Here is a 16290-nt window from a genome sequence, read left to right as displayed (position 1 = left end):
AGAATAATTAACTGTAGGTGAAACATGCTCCTTCAGTGCCATCTTGTTGTCAGTATAATCACTCCCCCCCCCCCCCACACACTGTTACGAAAATACTAATTCAGTATATTCAGGCTTCTCTTCACAGTAAGTAATATTGGGAGACAGACCCAGCATTAGTGAATCTGTGGAGGGAGCATGAGCATGGCCTATGTTTGAGATGCTGAGTTTATTTTCAAACTTTGAAAAATGGCATCATCCCAAGACCCAAGATAGATTAAGAGCTGACACAGAATCTTGAGGAAACAAGAGCTACAACTATGTTCTGCACAGAAGTGGTAGTACATATGTATGCAGCATCTCTTAAAAGAAACATTGTAGACCCTTAACATCCTTCATCTGGTTGGTGAGGGTAAGGAGCCTAAGATTCAAAGGGTATTGCACTCTTGACCTTCAGATAAAAATGTTAATAAATAAATTTTTTTACGACTACATTTCCTCAGCAGAGCAGTAGTCATTCCTTTGTAATCTTTCAATGCGTTATTTCTCTTGTGAATAGTGTAGCAGTCATGGCATTGCAGAGGAATAGACATTGTGTAACTGAACAAGTATTTTCACAGATTTTATGGCTGAAAAGGGTCCAGACTCAGCATCTTTATAATCAAAGCCTGTTCTGAGGAGGAGAAACTTGGACATCTTTAGAACCAGTCTGGATTTCAGGCTAAAACACAGTGTATAACATACAATGGAAAAAACTGATAGTTTCCTGCCCTTACAATACAACTGTTATGACAGATACCACCTTGTACCCAAAAAGAAAATGGGCATTAGAGACTGCCATCTCAGTTAGTCTCAACAAGAGATTAAATGTGAACAAATTTGAAATGTTGCATCCCAGACCTTGTTACTATTTTGATCACTTAAAACTTGGGTGATTATGTTGGACTTGAAATACTTATGATGACATATACAGGTGTGTTTTTCACAAGTTTCACACAACTCATCAACATTGCTAGTGTATATTGCTTTTGTTTGGTTTTCAAAGAACCCAAGTGTGTTCTTCAGATGTTTTGCATGTAGTGTGCCAGGATGAGTCTCCGTATTTATCCTTATCTTTATCTTTCAGTTGACTGATTCAAGTATAGTCCTAGGCTCACTTCCTTAAGCATTTATTTATAATGCTCTTTTTGAGTGCTGTGAGAATTTATGATCAAAGAGGAGTAAGATTTAGTTCCTCTGCAACAAAAGATTTTTCTGTGAGTTATGAACAATGTCTAGAAGAAGCAATTTTTGATCCAAGAGTTTCCATTCTTATTTCATTGGGTTGTAACACAACATTGTTTGATTCCTGACTCTTTGTTAGCATTTTTAGTTGGTTGTATTGCATGTTCTCTTAGTAATAAACATTGCTTGTATGCAAGCTTTCAAGTGCATTTGTCCCTTACTTCAAAGATGAGGACCTTTGAGTTTGAAAGTGTGAGTTCTGGGAAATGAGGATGGTACTGTCCCAATCATGGGTTTGCCACCTGCAGAAAATACCCTGAAAAGTCACTTTTGAGATTTCATTTTTGGGGTTTGCCACAAGCATTGTAATGGTCTAGAGTACAGGCTGCATACAAGTTAATTTTAGTACTAATGAATATATGGAATCAAGCTGAGGACCCTTTGACATGCCATTCCACTTATTTCAACAATGGTAAAATAGTTGATTTGGTGGGTATCGGCAACCCTTTTGCATCTCTCCCTCCTACTCTTATCTTAATAAGTCATGTTATACTCAGGTTAGGAATAGTGTTTGGTGTATGGTTTTTATCTGTCCCTCTCAAAAGAGCATGCCAGACAGCATTAATTAGATGATGAAAGTAAGACATGACACTGCTTTCCACTACCCCCCCTCCCAGTGTTTAGCTAGGTGATTATGATCAAAACCACATTTTTGAAGTGACATTACCCCATCCCCACCCCCCAATGTGTTTTGCAAGGTGGTCATGGTTGGAGCCTCATTTATGTGGTATGTCAACAAGCAAAGTAGAACATGGTCTTGTCAGCTCTGCAGGTTCACTGTGTAGCTGTGGAATTTGTCTCTTCTCTGTCTCCAGCTAATGACATTCCATCTTTCCAGGCAGCACAGCAACCTTGTGGATCATGTGTCACATAGTATGCTTTGGCAACAAATGTCATTTAAATCTGGAAGCTTTCCTGTTTTTCTTTTCCATGTGAGATGGGCAAGAAATGTATCTGCTTGACTCCTAGTACAATGTGCAACTTCTAAAGTATTTGACAACAGCACAGGGCATGCTGCAAAGACAATGGAAGGGAAGTCTTTATGTAATTCCTCCATTGTCAGTGTTATAAATTTTCTTTTAAATGCAAAAAAAAAAAAAAAGAGCCATATAATTTTGTAGAGCCATCTTGCCCAAAATGGTCACAAGTCTTCCTTTTTTCAGGAGACTTCATTCCACTTCTTTCACCTTCTCATGGAGGCTTAGCCTGAAATTTGGTCAATATTGATCAGTGCACTACTCTGGTAAACAAATACAAATAAAATAAAAATCTTCAACAGCTGAAAAAGAGTGCTTCTTCATCCTCTCCTAAACCACCTTCATACAATATCTTGAAGGTTTGACCTTCTATGTCTGAGTTGCATACTTTTCTTTTCCGAAGTTGACTGCGTCCTAATAGATGGCGAGTGACAAGAAATCTTACTGCCAGTAAAGGCTGCTTGGCCAGGTGAAGTATTTACATTTTGGTGTCCAGGTAACCACTTTAGGAAATGATACTTATGAGGATTTAATGTTCTTGACTGCCATTCACATTTCTTAAGTCTTGGTCTGTCTTGTCCTGCTACTAAGGAGATCTTCGTGAATTAAAAATAGATCTTAAAGATAGAGGTTATTCAGAACGAGAAGTGGATGAATTTTCAGATGCATTGGCGCTTGACAGAAGTGGAAGGGCAAAAATCTTATTTTTCCAATTAAAAGCTTTTAATGCGAATACATGTCAAGTTAACCCCATGAGGAATGTAGCTATCCCCTTGTTCTTTTTGTCAGATACTGAAGTGATTTGTGAGGTTTTTAGGAGAAATTTGTTATCTTGACTGCTGATGAGGATGTTAGACATATCACTGGAGACAGACCATCTTTTATTTTTAGGCACAAGAAATACCTTAAATGTCATCTTTGCTATAAAAGCATCAATGATAAACTGATTTATGATTTTAATAGGGAACGTAGAAGGACATTTCCCTGTAGATGCTGTAATGTTTGTTGATGTAGAAGTAATACCCAATTTTTTATGCATCCTATAACTAAAAATAAATATATGTTGAACTGTTCTGCTGACTGGTCTAGTCGCAATTTAGTCTACCTTGCCATTTGTAAGATGTTTATCTTTTTATGCGGGGAAAACCAATTGCTCACTGTGTCAGCGAGTTTGTGAACATTTATATGCTATAAGGAGAGCAGATGATGAGAATGCCCTTCCTTCATCTTTATGGCTTTAACAGCTGTTGATTGAAGATCTTAGAATGGGTGATTTAAACAACAGAACTGAGGATTTAAAACATCAGTGGATTATTAGAATCCAAGCTGACAAAGAGCCAAGACTAAATGAAGCTGTTTCTTTAAGACCTCGGCTAAAGCAGTGTGGTTTAGCCAAGTAATGCATCAAATGCTAGCAATGAATAACCTTGTATCACATGTGTTATATTTTTGTAGTGATTGGCTGAGATTGTTTTTTCAAGTTGTTAGTTAAGTGATACAGTGTTATTCTGGATCATTGACTGATATATTATGTGTTTCATAGTTACAGTGATTGGCTGTGAGCTAACTTTTAAGTTGTGGATTTGTCTTTGACTTTTTGTGGATCTGAAGAAGCACCTATTTATATGAGTGAAAGCACTTGTCCTTGATAAATGAATTACTGCATTTGTTTTTAGCCATTTACCTCACTTTTAAACTTTGAGTTGAAAAACAATTTCAGCCACCCCTTGGTTCCTTAGAAGTTTTTGATTTGGCTCATATTTGTTATTGTTAGTTACCACAGCCAGAAAGATGTAAGGCTGCAGGCATTGGTATGTTCCTTACTCTGTAGTTGTCAGAGGTCATGAGCTCCTCGTTAGAGCTTATGTTGAAGCCTAAATTTGTGTGGCATTGCTGTGAATACAAAAACACAGTTCTGTACTCTCATCCTCAGAAAGTAACTGAGTGGTTATTATATTTTATGAATCCTATGGAGCTAGCTCCAAACTGTGCATAGCCAAGACTATGAATTTAAAGATTCTGCTGGCAAGATCACCGAGTGATCAGAACAAAGGAATGCAACTATCAGACTCCTTTGTAAAGGCAGTTCATGTAGGGACCTGTAATGCTGCAACCTGGTCCTCGGACACACATTCACTAAACATTAAATGTCTGATTATCTCCCTAAGACAAGGGTATGATCTGCCACAAAGACTGTACAGGGTATGGTAGCTAATGCTACCACTTTACCTTTTGATCCACAACCTGCTGTTTTAGCCAAATCCAAAGACTGCAGCAGGAAATTATAAAAGAAGGGAATAACATTGTGAGTTGTGTAAGGTACTTACCATACTGGTACATGTTGAACTTTGCCCACTCAATCTAACTCCCTCTTTCTATTTTTCTCAGGTTGGCATTAGTGTTGTATGGCTATTGCTAGTGCAATAATTATGTTGTGATGGCTGATTGCATTGTTGTTGGGCTAACAAAAGAGTTGGCAATATAAGGTGCAGTGTAAATTCAGCCTGCATTTGTTAGGTACACAAAGTGGAGCACACCAGGGAGCAGTTTTGTATAGCGAGCAAGCCATGTGACATGCGAGCTCCTGAAAGAATCATCTCCTTTATGTGCCACTTCATTCTGATTTTTGTAGTAGGGATTCATCAGACTTGTACTATTTCACTTCATATCAAAGCTAGGGCTCCAAATATCACTTTTGTCAGAATACGATACATTTTCTTATGCAGAACCAGACAAGTCCGAGGTACCAACCTAGTCTTTAAATAATGTAGAAAACTGAGTTTTCACCTTGTATTATTGTGCAAATCATTTATTCATCAAAAGTGAAGTGACTGGGACTTCATCAGAACTGAACTGGTTCCTCAGACTTGTCTGGTTAAGTGTTTGCACTATCTGAGGATTCTCTCTGGTGTTATTGGCACATTTTCTTATGGCTGACATTTTAGGGCTGAACTTCAAGAAGTTTTGATTCCTGTCTGCATATTTTAAGATGGCACCCTCCCTAAGGATGGTAGTTTGGTTTACCACACTGCCATTCAGTGGTCCTAAAGGCAAGGAGGGGTACTACTTATTGCTGCAGAATATTGATCCAGTGGACTATCCTGTTGAAAGGCTGGTAACCTAATGTAAACATTCACTTGGGAGATGTACATGGAGTTAGTTACACAGTATTACTGTGAATACTTGGCACACCTGCATTTTTTGTGGAAGTGGTCATTTTTTCCAGTGTCATACTGTGAGGTGGTAATGCATATTTGGTTGAAGTAGTACTTCATCAAACAAGGGCACTTAGGGGGATTCCCTCAACCCCGAGATTGTTTCCTACATTATCGGAATAATTCCATTGCAGTTCCTTGTTTGAGGGGTTAGGACTGCCCACAAGGAAAACGTCTTAAAATTACAGTGAAAAAACTGAATGAAAAAGACTAAAATGTTATTTGCAAAGTAGTTGAGTGAACAGCTGACCTAGATTATTTGTCAAAAGCTGAGTTTATGTACAGTCTTCCTCTGTCCTCCTTATCTATTTCCCATCCTTCACCCCAGGCTACTGTCCTGCATTTTGTTTTCTTTTCTTGATTGTGACTCTGTATATTTAGAATTCTGGTCCACTGTGCCAGTCTCATGTAATTTATTTTTGTGGATGTAATGATTTGATGGAAAAAAATTCTCAAAGCTTCCCAAATTCAGACCTAGCCTCTTGGCACTTGCTGGTACATCCCTGACTGTTTTCTGATAAGTGTTTAATTTGCAGCACATGCACTACAGGGATAGGGCAAAGTAGGATGGGAGTTAGCAGCCAGCACCAGCTTGCTCATCCTATGGGAGAGAAGCTGTCTATTTCGCTGCTATAGCCTCATTATGAGCCTGCCAAGCTCAGTGCTGTAAGCAGTATACCACTTAGGAAGTTACGCGTCTGTGGAAGCACACATGTACATCCTGAAGGCAGCAATTGTAGAGCTTGCAAGGTTGTGGGGCTCAGCCATAGTCTCTGGAAATAGTATGAAACTGAGACGTTTCTTCACGGACTCCAGACTTGGGTTGAGTTAACTTAGGGAAGGCTAAGGCGAGTCCATTAGAACTGATGAATGAGAAGAGCTAGTGGTAGGTGATGGTCAGTTGAGGGGGAAGGTTGCAAAGAAAAAAAAAAAGAAAACACAAATTCAGTAATAATAATACCCGTTTGTTAACTAAGTAGATCTACTTGGACACACACTGTGCTCCTGGGTTGCCACTGAAAACAATGGTTGTGACTTGCTGAATGTCATGTAATAGGCAAATGAGGGCTGATGGAATCAAAGCCTGTACCACAGGGACTACAGCTTATAACCTTAACTCTCTGTGCCAATTGCCAGACTTCAGTACCATTTAAAATGACATGAATTGCTGTTACATGTGCATCATACCTCCCAGCCATACAGAATTACTCAGTTTTTACCGAGTTTTGTGTCCAAATAATGGGGTGCCACGATTTATGAGTGGCACCCCTTAATTTCCTGGCCTTTTTATTGTAGTTTCTTTTTTGGCTTTTTGAGCTGATGTCATCACACGTGCAGTGACATCAGCTCCGTAAAACGGCCTGACAGAATTGAGTTCAAGGGCTCAGCAACATACCGTGCGTGCATTTCCAGCTGCTCCAGCCAAGCCGTGAGGGAATGGATGGAATAATGGTGGTTCCTTACTTAGCTGTTAATAGCTGCAAGCAGGAATGGTGATTCCGGGAACAGAAACAAGCCACGAGCAATGCACGGAACAGAGAGGTATTTATTATGTGCTGAAGTAGGTTTTAGTTTTTATGATGATGCTGAGAACAAGGTGTGTGTGAATCTCACATTATAGTGTCCAGAACAGTCTAATATTTGTTAGAAATGTGAATAAAGGAAAGTTGTATAAAATCTTACCATAACCATAGATATCCTTCTCTTCCGTGTTGCAGTATTCACTAGTGGGTTTACCCTTCTTCACATCAGCTTGTTCAGCCAGGTTTCCAAAGCTTTTTCAGTCCCTGTTGGTGCGTCGGATGTCTGATGTGTGTAGGCTGGTACTTTGTCCATAAAAGTGATGTCTGCGCACACTAGTCCTCAGAACCAAGAAGCCCCAGACGGAGCTAATCCTGATAGCATAGCCTGAGTAGGAGCCAAGGAGGGCAAGTGCAAGGAGAATAGGGGAATGGAGGGAGGGAAGGAATACTGTAACATGGAAGAGAAGGACATCTATGGTTATGGTAAGATTTTACACAACTTTTGTATGTCTTTCTATTCCAATGTTGCAGTATTCACTAGTAGGCGAGTACAAAAGCTCCCTGGTGGCTGGGTTAGGATTCCAGGAACCCATGCAGGATAGCCCTGGCAAATCCTGCTCTGGTCCTGGTGACGTGGTCCAGCTTGTAGTGTCTGGTGAAGGTGTGCACAGATGACCAAGTAGCTGCTTCCAGAATGGAGTTAGTGCCTAGACCTTTAAAGAAGGCTCCAGAGGAAGCCATAGCCCTTATGGAATGGGCTCTGACGTTGCCCATTACTGTCTTTCCATGGTGAGAGTAACAAAATGAGATTGCTCTAGCAAACCAAGAAGAAATGGTTTGCTTCCCTGCAGCTTTCCCAATAGCTCTGGTCTGATTTGCGTATAAGTTTGGTCTTATGCAAGTAGAAATGGAGTTGCCTGTATACATCCAGGGAGTGAAGGACTCTCTCACTGTCTCCCTGAGGGTTAGGATAGAAGGTGGCCAGATGAATAGCCTGATTAAGGGAGAGGTCATTAACCACCTTGGGGGTGAAGGAAGGATTAATCCTGAGGGGTGACCCTGTCCATATGGAAAACTAGGGTGGGTGGAGTAGACATTGGGGCTTGGAGCTCTGAGACCCTCCTGGCTAATGTTAAAGCTACTAGCAGGGCTGTTTTCCAAGTGCAAAATTTGAAGTCTGCCTTACCAGCTGGTTGAAAGGGTGCCAGAGTGAGTTTTTCCAGCACATAATTAAGATCCCATGGATGGGGAGTTAGTTTCCTAGGGGGCATAGGTGTAGAACACCTTTTAGGAATAGTTTGGCTGGCAGCCAGGAAGCAAGTGGGGGCTCCATAGGCTTGCAGGCAGAAATGGCCGACAGATGTGCCTTTAAGGAGGAGTAAGATAATCCTGTCTTTAACAGTTCACACAGGTAAGAGAGAATTAGAGGCAGGTCGCTGTCCATCAGCTCTGTCTGTCTTTTCTGACACCAGATAGAAAATCTTCTCCATTTAGAGAGATGGGATTTTCTTGTGTTAGGTTTCCTGGCCTCCTACTGTGGGTGAATCTGTGTTCCCTGGTGCTGTGTGACTATATCCACTGTGGGGGGTAACTTGTGGTGATTGCTCTTGGATAGATGAAAGAAGTAGGGGGAACCAGTGTTGTCTTGGCCAAAAGGGTGTCACCAAGAAGATTTTTGGTGAGTCCTTCTGAATTTTCAGTAGGACTGTCTATATCAGAGGGAAGGGGGGAAGGCGTACAAGTATTTCCCCTTCCAGAACATTAAGAAGGCATCTGTTTGAAGAGTCTTCAGGTTGTAAGTTCTGGAGCAGTAGCTCTGTAGTTGCCTGTTTGTGTTGGAGGCAAACAGGTTTATCTGAGGAATACCCCACCTGTGGATCAACTGTATGGATCCCACCCTTGACAGCATCCATTTGTGACTGTCTGAGGAGGTTCTGCTTAAGGAATCTGCCTGGCAATTTTGTTGTGATGGTATGTATGCTGCCTGTAGGGTGATCCCCTGGGAGACAGCTAGATCCCATACCTGAAGAGGAGGTAGGACTTGGTCCCTCCTTGCTTGTTCAAGTACCACATCACTGTGGTGTTGTCTGTGAAGATCTGTCTGTCTGAGGAAAGGTAGAAAGGCCTGCAGGGCCAGAAGTATGGCTGACATTTCTTTGATGTTGATATGCCATTGTTTGTGTTTGTTTTTCCACAAACCTTGTACTTTCCTTGTGTCTAATGTTGCTCCCCAACCCAGATCTGAGGCGTCTGTGTGCACGATCATTGTTTGTGTTTGTTTTTCCACAAACCTTGTACTTTCCTTGTGTCTAATGTTGCTCCCCAACCCAGATCTGAGGCGTCTGTGTGCACGATCAGCGAGGGGGGGCAATTGTAGAGGGAGACCCGGGTTTAGGGTCACCTGGGTCCTCCAACACTTTAGCTCTTGGTGGAGGCAGGGTAGAAGTGGGATTCTGAACTCTAGGGGGTGAGAATCCTGGGTCAATACTGAGTGAAGAATATCCTTGCATCTTTCTCATTTGTAATCTTGCCAGTGGCAGTCATGTGGCCGAGAAGTTTGAGAAACTCCCTGACTGTCAGGGTGGGTGTAAGGAGAGCAGATTGAAGGAGTTGGGTCAGGGGAAAGCACTTTTTCCTAAGGTAGGAAGGCCATCCTGAGGTCTGTCCTGATTCTGCATCCTAGGAAGACAGTGTCTTGTGTAGGATTTAGATTGGATTTGGGGAAGTTTATGAGGAATCCTAAGGACTGCAGCAGGAGCAGAAGGTCCTTTGTGTGGGCTAGGAGGATTTGGTCTGTCTGCTGCTTGGATTAGCAGATCATCTAGGTATGGGAAAATTTGCATACCTCTTGTTCTGCAGTTAGCAATGACTGGGGCTAGGCACATTGTAAATACCCTTGGAACTGTGGAGAGTCCAAAGGGCAAGGCACAAAACTGAAAATGCAAGTAGCCTGTTTTGAATCTGAGGAACTTTCTGGAGGACGGTTTTATTGGAATATGTAGGTAGGCATCTTTGATATCCAGGGTCACCGTGAAGGCCTGGGGAAGGATGCGAGGAAATAGATTGAGTAGTGATATCATCCTGAAGGAAGGAACTTCAAGAATGGGGTGAGGCGGGAAAGGTCTAGGATGGGTCTCCATGGTCCCTGATTCTGGAGTAGAAGCCTCTCCCTCGAACAGAGGAGGGGGACAAGTTCTATGGTGCCTTGAAGCAGCAGGTTGTTTAGGACCTCTGGAAGGAGGGACCAGTGAGAGGGTGGAGGTAGCAGGATAGGAAGTTTTGGGGGGAGGGACATCCAGGACATGCAGTAACGCTCCTTCAGGATAGACGAAACCCATTTGTCAGATGTCACTAGGTCCCATGCAGGGAGGCAGTGAGAGAGGCGAGAGGATAAAAGTATGGTGGGAGGAGGGGGAAGTAGAAAAGGAGGCAGGCAGTCAGATGTTGCCTGTCCTTTCTGGAAAGGGAGGTCTCTGGGCAGACGCTTGAGGTGTCCTAGGCTGAGTAATCTGCCTCCTGTACGTCTTATGGATCTGGAGGGGGCAGTGGGCCTAGACGTCTTCCTGATAAACTCTGCCTTAGCCGGGTAGTTTTTTTGAAATTTTGGGATTGGAGAGACCAGGAGATGCTTTAGATCCTGGAGCTCTTTCCCTTTTTGCTGAAGTGACTTAGAGATCAGCTACCTTGGAGCCAAAAAGGGAATTGTGATCCAAGGGAGCATCCACGATTTTGACCTTCATCTGGTAAAGGCTGGAGACGTAGCCAGGAGTATCTTCTCAATACAGAGGCAGATGCAGCTGACCTGGCAGAGGCCTCTGCTGCATCATATGCACACCTTAGGGAATGCTTATTTACTTAGGAAATGAGCCCAAGCAAGGAAGCCAGGAATGCATTTGCAAAGCAGTTTGTGATCTCATGAAGATCTTTAGAAGCTTTCTCCAGTAATGACAAGGAGTACTTGGTCATAAGTAACTGGTAATTTGTAGCCCTAAAGGCTAGAGTAGCTGAAGTGTATACCTTCTTCTCCCACCTCTCCATGGCCTTGCTGTCTTTATCAGCAGGCAGGACAGTGGTAGTGGGGAGAAGTTTGGTAGCCCTGTCAGTGGCAATGGAAATGGTTGCTGGATCAGCTGGAGGGCATTTGAAAAGAAATTTGTATGCATCAGGTACTTATACAATCAGTCTGCCCTTCTTGGGGAAGGTGGCTGGGAGTCGGGGTTTAAACATGCTGCTGCAAAAGCATCCAGGAAGGCAGGCTGGACAGGAGGAATAGGGGCCCGGGTTAGGGAGATTCCATCTGGATCAAATCGTATAATCTTTTCTGTTGCTCAGACATGTTTGAGCAGTCCCATTTGAAATGTTCCCTCATAATATTAACTGTGTCCCCAAAGGTAAGGTCTTCCACAGGGGGAGTCAAGCGCAGCACATGCTTCTTCTGGTGATCCATACTCCAGAGGGGAAGATATTTGTGAAGAATAGGACAAGGAGTCCTCTGAGGAGTCAGACATTTCTTCTTCAGCAGAATGGCTAAGGGTAGTCTCTGGTAGAATAGGCCTAGGACTTGGAAGAGGTGGAGCAGCATGAGTGAGGTCAGATGTAGGCCTAAGGGCCAGGTAGGCATTGTAAAGACTCTGACTGAAGGCCTGCCAGTCTGGCAAGGCCTCAGGGGTTGAAGTGACATGCTTTGTCTTTTGTTTTTTTCTTTGCAGGCCTAACCAATGTCTGGCTGTCAGTCAGCCTTGAGGAAATAGGATCGGCAGAGGCCTGCTCAAAGTGCCCATCTCTGAAGCTGGTTCCCCCCTGGCGTCTGAATCAGCCACACGGATATCCTCCCTGGACGTATCGTCAGCTCTGGATTTTGTGGCCTCCTGGTAGGTGCCCACTTTATCCGGTGTGGCGGATGTCCGGTTCTTCGGCCAAGCTAACGGTGGCTACAGGCCGGGAATTGGCATAGGGAAGCGCAGTAGAAGTGGATGGCCTTGTGGGCTTGGCCCTCTTCCTAGGTGGTTTGGATGGGGCATCGTTAGCGGCTTCCATTCCGAGAGCAATCTGCCTAAGACACTGGTTTTCAAGATATAGGTCAAGGGCCTGAAGTCGGCGACGAAGGGTCTTGGGGATAAACAACTTACAAATGGTCCACTTTTTATAATCATGATCCCTACCCAAACAAAAGAGACACTGGTCGTGGGTGTCTTTGTGGGGAATCTGGCGACCACGGTTGTACTTGCTCTTACCAGACATTAACATATTTTATCAATTATCAAGGACTGAAGAAGATTCCCAACAAGGTACTTATCTTAATGCGAAACTGATCCGACATCCGTGAGTAGCAGGAACATCTGGCGTACAGCTGGCAGCTAAAAGTTCTGAGGTCTGGTGCATGCAGACGTCACTTCTGTGGACCACGTACCAGCCTACATCAGACATCCGACACAGCAACAGGGACTGAAAAAGCTTTGGAAACCTGGCCGAACAAGCTGATGGGAAGAACAGGCAAACCCACTAGTGAATACTGCAACACTGGAATAGAAGGACATCTTGGACATTCTTCAATACAGTTTAGGAAAAGACCTTATCACTTAAGTAGCTCTTCAGAGATCAGAAGCAAATGATAAAATGCTTATTTAACATCTTTCTGAGAAAATAAACACATTTAAAGTTGCTTATAATTTGGGTATTGTACATCTTCAGTAGGTAGCATTGTTATGTTATACTGACTTTTTTTGTTATGGTCAATAATTTCAGACTCTAAGTTATTGCCTTCAGCTCTGAATGTGGATGCTAACAGAACACTAGTATAGGTTGTGTACAAATAACGATAACCGATTAAATTGTTGTTAGTTCCATGCTTCTTATGTAAACTATGTTAATGGCAAAGATTATTAAAAATCAAAGTAATCTGAAAGCCAGTAGTTTAATTTGCTAGTTACTATTCCTGCAGTATCAACAGGAAAAAATCGTTACTCATACTCTTTATCAAAAACGAGAACACGAAACATGGTTGTACACCTGAAGGAAAAGCATTACTACAGAAGGGCTACATAGCAAACAGCTTAATGCATAGCAATTCCTGCTTTACAAAGTCTTTGGCTCGCTTGGTGTATTCTGGATGATGAGGCATAAAGCAAATGGTAAAGAAAAGCCAATAGGTATCGACATGGAAAATGTGAAGTTTTACTGTAAGAAAATAATTGTTTTGTATACAACTGTAACCACTCATTAAATAAAAACAGTTCTACAGTGTGTGTGAGTGAGTGAGTGTGCGAGTGCGCGCGAGAGTGAGCACGCACGTGAGAGAGCACGCATGTGAGAGCGTGTGCAACTCGCGCGCGAGTGTGAGTGTGCGCATGTGTGAGTCCACGCGACTTGCGCGCAAGTGTGTGTGCGCGAGTGAGAGCGTGCGAGTGCGTGTGTGTGCGAGTGTGCATGTGTGTGCGTGAGAGTGAGTGTGTGTGACTTGGTATATATATTGAGAAGGCTTGTATAACTCTGCGGCTAAGAGAACTTCCAGACTCCTTTGGCAGAATGCAAAGGCATGTGCATCACACAGTTTTGTTTTAATATTGTTGTCAAATAAACCAGGACAAATAAACCAGGACAGTACTATAACAGCCATTTGCCTTTTCATATTAACTTCCTGGTAGACAGCATCACCGTTTCTTTTTGCAAAATGCTAATTGGCTTCCATTTACTGATAGTGCTACCTTCTTAGCTACCCTAACAAATTACAAATTACAAATTACTAAGCCTTGCCTGTTACCCTCCATAGCAAATTCACATTTTAATCCCTTCATCACACCTTTGTCACAAAGTGTTGTACATATTGTCTGAATAGATTTTTGTCATAAATTGTAATGCTAGTATAAAATTAACTTCCACAACCCACAGACATTAAAACCCGCCTCCCCAAAGTCCGTCTCTCTATTTAGCTTTAAAACCATATTATTGCAGTGTCATCCTCTTGCAGGTGCCTTGTTCTCAGGAAGATGCTATCAGGGGCACAATCTCTGTTCTTCTTAGTTTCTGTGTTTCCCTATTACCTTAATCACTTATCTTCAGCATTAATGCCATAAGTGTGCTAGTTTAAGGAGTTATGTATTGCTCTCCCTTTTGGCATCTTACATTTCAGCTCATGTACACTGCTGTGATAGTCAGGAAGGTGCATCAAAGAACACATGTATGTTTCTTGTTTTGTGTGCAAGGGGCCTATGGTTTGAAAACAGCCCAAAGGTAATCTTTATCCATCACTGACCAGATGCATTTTCTTTGGATGTGGTATGGGTTTCAATGAATGTGAGTTTCAAGGGCAGAGAAGTTTTAATGCCAAGTATATTTTCATTGTGAGACAGTATTGCTTTGTTTAGCAGATGTCTATTAGTGTTTCTGCATTGTGCTGCAAAATGTAAAAATAAAATCCAAATAATCATTGTAGAAGTAAAGCAGTATGCCCATTAGTGTTTATGGTAAATGGGGCAAAATAGTCAGGTGGTGGGACATCAGAATGGCTGCAGGGGGACGCTGGTGCCATGTTTTGGTTGTCTGTTCTTCAGTTTGCATTTGAAAGTTGATATCCCACAATTCCATTGGAGTGGGTGGGGTTACATAATTATATATGCAAATGTGTGTTAATCAGTGTACAGATTTGTACCTATTTTTCATGGGCCTTGTCCAGTTTTTTTATGTTTCCAAGTTGAGAGGTATGATGTACATAAAGTCTATCCCTTGAGCTGCAAATGTTTTCAGCCTGAATGAAATGTGCTTTGAAATAAGGAATGTGGTGTTCATGCGGACATATAGCGTAAATTGTGTTGCTGGATGGTATAACATATACAGTGTACGATGCATGTTTCTGTTTGTTTTAATTGTGCCATTGCATTGATGAAATTTTACGAAATCTTAGTCCATGGTACTCAAATATCTTGCTGTACTTGAGTTGTAGTACTTGAAAGCATGTCTGAAAGTATTCTCTTCCATTTAATCAGCATTTTTCTTTTTCACAGGACCCAGTGCCTCTGTTCAAAGTGTATGTAGAAGAATTAGTCAGGGAATTTGCAGTCCAGAAACTCTCAGAGCCAGAGGTGGTGGAGAAATCATAAAGATATGGCTGGCCTCGTCTCAGAGAATTGCTTCATTCCTGTTCTTGGGTCAAACTTATTTTGATTCCTGATGAGGCACCTTGTTAAAAGACATGAAGATGACCTTATGAATTGTTTCTTGGGTGTTACAAAATGCACCTGCTAAACAGCAAACTGGCATAAGAATCCAATTACCAAAACTGAATAGATGGATCCATGAGATGAACTTGTTCATTTAGTAAAGGTTATCAGAGTTTTATTTTCCCCTAAGGTCACTCTTTTTAAAGATAAATATAAGTACATGGCTTAATGAACCGTCCAGATCACTGGCACTTAATGCTGCTTTTAACACAGATGTCAGCGCATATAAAAGATCTACAGATGTGAGTGAATGACAAGGTTGAAGTAACAGCTCTTGCCCTATGTTATGGCACATTCCTTGTTAAAGCTGTGCCTTGGAAGAATTGAATAACTTCATTAAAGTACTTAGTTCATCGTACAATGTTCACTACTTTTTTTGCTCTATAATATACCTTTATTGATATCTAGTTGTTCCTTTCCTATGATCATTTTTGTGACAGTTTAGGGAGAAACAATATTTTTTTGATTTGTAGTCAGTAGATTAAGTACTATGTAAGTGTATGTAGTTGTTTCCTCACCCATTAGAACACCAGAGCAGAAGGCGTACCTACATGTTTGTCAGGAAACATAAGCAAATTCTAGTTTACCTTTAAGTACTAACTGATTCTTCATTGTCTAACTATTTAACAGTTGTAGAATGTAACAAAATGCACTTCTTTTATCATAAAGCCACTTTACAGTTTAGAGTGTAACTTCTTGGTATAAAATTAAAATGCTTTTATAGGTGTTGTGATGCCCACCACTGCTACCATTTTGTGATGGGCACCACTATGTGTCGTTCCCATGCTGGGCCAGTAATCAAGGAGCCTCAATCCTCACCACTGACACTGGAGAGGGACATGAACCTGGAATACAAATGGATACACTCAATATTTCCAGATGCAGACCTCTCTGCATCAGTTACAGTTTCCCCTACGAGCACACAGGGAACACACACTGCCCAAGTTCTGGATGTCTCTGTATCTGTCTCCCTCCAGATCCCTAGTAAGACTTCCCACTGGTACAGCTGTACGGTTAAGTCCTCAGCCGAGTGTCCAAGCCAAGTCCTCCAGCACCCTCTCTGTAAACCCAGTGCTTCATGACCCTGTCCCAAGTA

The 16290-nt window shown here is 42.1% G+C and overlaps 1 protein-coding gene across 2 annotated transcripts in view; it reads left to right on the top strand.

Annotated features, from left to right (window-relative positions):
* The window catches only part of MRPL28 (mitochondrial ribosomal protein L28), a 435965-nt gene extending 420413 nt beyond the window's left edge, over nt 1–15552 (top strand). For both annotated transcript variants that reach the window (XM_044084818.1, XM_044084810.1), the window contains exon 6: nt 14979–15552. In XM_044084818.1, the coding sequence (XP_043940753.1) occupies nt 14979–15074 (96 nt within the window). In that variant the 3' untranslated portion in view covers nt 15075–15552. The remainder of the gene's footprint in view (nt 1–14978) is intronic.
* Nucleotides 15553–16290: the final 738 nt, after the last annotated feature.

This window comes from Protopterus annectens, chromosome 1.part0 (assembly GCF_019279795.1).
Source record: "Protopterus annectens isolate FY-2018-M chromosome 1.part0, PAN1.0, whole genome shotgun sequence".
Classification (NCBI taxonomy): Eukaryota; Metazoa; Chordata; order Ceratodontiformes; family Protopteridae; genus Protopterus; species Protopterus annectens.
This window is presented reverse-complemented; position numbering and strand designations above follow the sequence as displayed.